Source organism: Sesamum indicum, linkage group LG5 (assembly GCF_000512975.1).
Source record: "Sesamum indicum cultivar Zhongzhi No. 13 linkage group LG5, S_indicum_v1.0, whole genome shotgun sequence".
NCBI lineage: Eukaryota > Viridiplantae > Streptophyta > Magnoliopsida > Lamiales > Pedaliaceae > Sesamum > Sesamum indicum.
Window position 1 is genome coordinate 17,436,540 of NC_026149.1, and position 2,928 is coordinate 17,439,467.

A 2,928-nucleotide genomic window follows, 5' to 3' on the forward strand; every position below is an offset into this window, starting at 1 on the left:
GTATATATATAGGAATAGTTAAGAGTACTTTTTATCAATTTATAATAAAATTTCATTACAAATCTTTGATCAAATATATTGCAGCATGAAACCATTCATTTGAAATTATGATCTTATACATACAAAATGGTTGAATGCAATTTACCTTCTGTGTTATGTGAAATAAGCAAATACTCTCATGTGAAATAAGAATTAGCAAATTATCCTCATGTGTTCCAAAAAATGAAGCAAATTACCCCCTGTCGATAGTTAAGAGAGGGGAGTAATTTGCTTTTTTTTTTTTTTCAAAACATAGAGGGTAATTTGCTATTTTTTTTATATAGATTGTTTTTTCTACTAATTTCTCATATCACATAGGGTTCATTATATTTTCCCCAATTATAAAATTACAAATAAATTTCACTTTCCCATAAAAATTTACAAAATTTCATCGTACACAAAAGTTAGTACAAAATACATACTTTTTTTTTTTTTAAATATCTATCATATGAATTAAATTTATATATGGATTCTTGAACTTCTGATTGTTAGTACATTATTTGCTCTTATAATTAAAACTTTTCAATTTAATTGGGTGCAGTTAAATTTACAAAGACTTAAATGCCCCAATAATCGAACATTTCAAAGAAGCTGGCGACAAAAAGAGAGGATATAGATGCTTCTTTCTCGGTTTTCTGCTGTTCCATTTCCTCCACACACCTAAATTAATTAATTAATTATATATATATATATATATATATATTTCAAACCCCCAAAAAGCAGATGAATTTAATAATATGTACTTGCAAGAAAATTTTGTGAAGTTCTTTGTCAGGTTCTATGTACAATAATCAACATTCAAATTAAATATTATGACTGAACTAATCCAAATGTATTACAAGAGAGAGAGGGAGAGAGAGAGGAGAGAGAGAGAGAGAGAGCTAATGCAGAAACCCTAGGTAGAAGGGTGGTGGTGGTGGTATCAGGTATGACTTTTTTGGTTCTTTTAAGTATCACATCATCATCTTCCCACCTATAAATTCAAGTCTTCCCTGCTGACATTTTTCCTCAGAGAAATCAACAACAAAAAAGTTTGTATGATCTGTTTCAGTTTGGTTGGAGAATTAATTCAGAAGGGAAATTAAAGAAATAGAAGAAATGGGAAGAGCACCGTGCTGTGACAAAGCCAACGTGAAGAAGGGACCATGGTCTCCTGAAGAAGATGCAAAACTCAAAGCTTATATTGAGAAGTATGGAACTGGTGGCAATTGGATTGCTCTTCCTCAGAAGATTGGTACATATATTTATATATAATCATCTCGGTTTCTATATGTATATATATATGTCAGATATATAGTTTGAATTCTCTGTGTTGATTTGTATGATTGAAATGATTGTTAACAGGGCTTAAGAGATGTGGGAAAAGTTGCAGGCTGAGATGGCTGAATTATCTGAGGCCTAATATCAAGCATGGTGGATTTACTGAGGAAGAAGATAACATTATTTGCAACCTCTATATCAGTATAGGCAGCAGGTTTCTCTCTCTCTCTCTCTCTCTCTCACTTACACACACAAACACACACAAACAAGAGCATCGAAGCAGGAAATTTCTTGTCCTTTTGCCATTGTCTATCATGCTTTTGTTTGAGAACTCACATGTTCCTGATCAAGAATCAAATATTTCTTAATTTCTAGGGTTTTTCTTATTGTTTTATGTTAATGACTGAGAATCAAGAATACTTCAGAGGGTTTTAATTTTGTTTGTGTTAATGTTTTCTTCTTGTTTCTTTCTGAAACACATGGGTTCTGATGATCTTGTTCAAATTATGCTGTAGGTGGTCTATAATCGCGGCCCAGCTGCCTGGAAGAACAGATAATGACATCAAGAACTACTGGAACACGAGGCTGAAGAAAAAACTGCTCGGCAGGCGCAAACAATCCAACATGAATCGGGCCTCGATTCCAGGCCTTGAACCCAAGGATGCAAGCGGAGACGTCGACGATTTGCAGAACCTGAGCAATTCAGCTCTGGAGAGGCTCCAGCTCCACATGCAGCTTCAGACCCTTCAAAATCCTCTGTCAGTTTACACTAATCCAGCACTTTGGCCTAAACTGAACCCCTTGCAACAGAAGATGATCCAAACCCTTCATTGTCTGAATGAAAATCAAAGCATCCTGATGCACCAAAACCCCGTCAGCCCTCAACCTGTTTCAAAAACGGACGAGGTTGCAGACTCTATCAATTGTCTCTCATCGTCGGGGACCTCGTTTCCATTGAACACTGAAACCCACGTTCCAGATCAATCAAACATCATGGGACAAAACACGGGGTTAATGCAGCCGGCGGGATCAGGTTTTACTCAAGCTGAACTTGACGATTTGCTGACTGATCACAGGCCTTCCAGTTTCATCCAGACAGGGAACCAGGTTGCTGAATTTGATTGCTTCAAGGGGATGGATGGAACAAAGGACAATCTTGGATGGTGGGCTGATGAATTCGGTGTGAATAATTCGACATCGTCAAGATCGTGGGATTCGGCAACTATGCTTCCCCAATCTGATGAAATGTATCAAGATTATGGTATAGGATACAGTATGCAGTGAGAAAAGAGGAAATATAGGTGTGAGGATCAGTAGGAGTTCAATTTGTTTTGCTTCATAAAAAAGGGAGAATTGATGCAGAAGAGATTGCTGGTGTTGTAAATTGTGTGAATAATGTTATGTCATGATCTTGCCAATGCTTTTACTTATGAAGTTGATATAGAAAATTCTTGTCTAAATCAGGTTTCGTATAACTAAATTAATTACAAAATAAGTGTCATATACTTATTATATGATTGGTCACATAACAAGTGTATGAAACTAATTACAATATGATTCGTTCAAATTTGGTAGAGTAGGTCCGGACCAGCATTTTCCAAGTTGAAATTATGAATTTCAAATTTGTCA

The 2,928-nt window shown here is 35.5% G+C and overlaps 1 protein-coding gene across 1 annotated transcript; it reads left to right on the top strand.

Annotated features, from left to right (window-relative positions):
- LOC105162954 (transcription factor MYB36-like) lies at window positions 895–2,726 on the top strand. Its single transcript, XM_011081134.2, has 4 exons — window positions 895–965; window positions 1,091–1,273; window positions 1,384–1,513; window positions 1,815–2,726. The coding sequence occupies exons 2-4, from the start codon at window positions 1,138–1,140 to the stop codon at window positions 2,581–2,583; spliced, it is 1,035 nt and encodes a 344-aa protein (XP_011079436.1). The 5' UTR covers window positions 895–965; window positions 1,091–1,137; the 3' UTR covers window positions 2,584–2,726.

Excerpts from the sequence above, each read along its gene's own strand:
- LOC105162954 (XM_011081134.2), top strand. The coding sequence starts at position 1,138 with ATGGGAAGAGCACCGTGCTGTGACAAAGCCAACGTGAAGAAGGGACCA. Across the intron at positions 1,274-1,383 it reads TGCTCTTCCTCAGAAGATTG|GGCTTAAGAGATGTGGGAAA; the intron begins GTACATATATTT and ends GATTGTTAACAG. Across the intron at positions 1,514-1,814 it reads TATATCAGTATAGGCAGCAG|GTGGTCTATAATCGCGGCCC; the intron begins GTTTCTCTCTCT and ends ATTATGCTGTAG.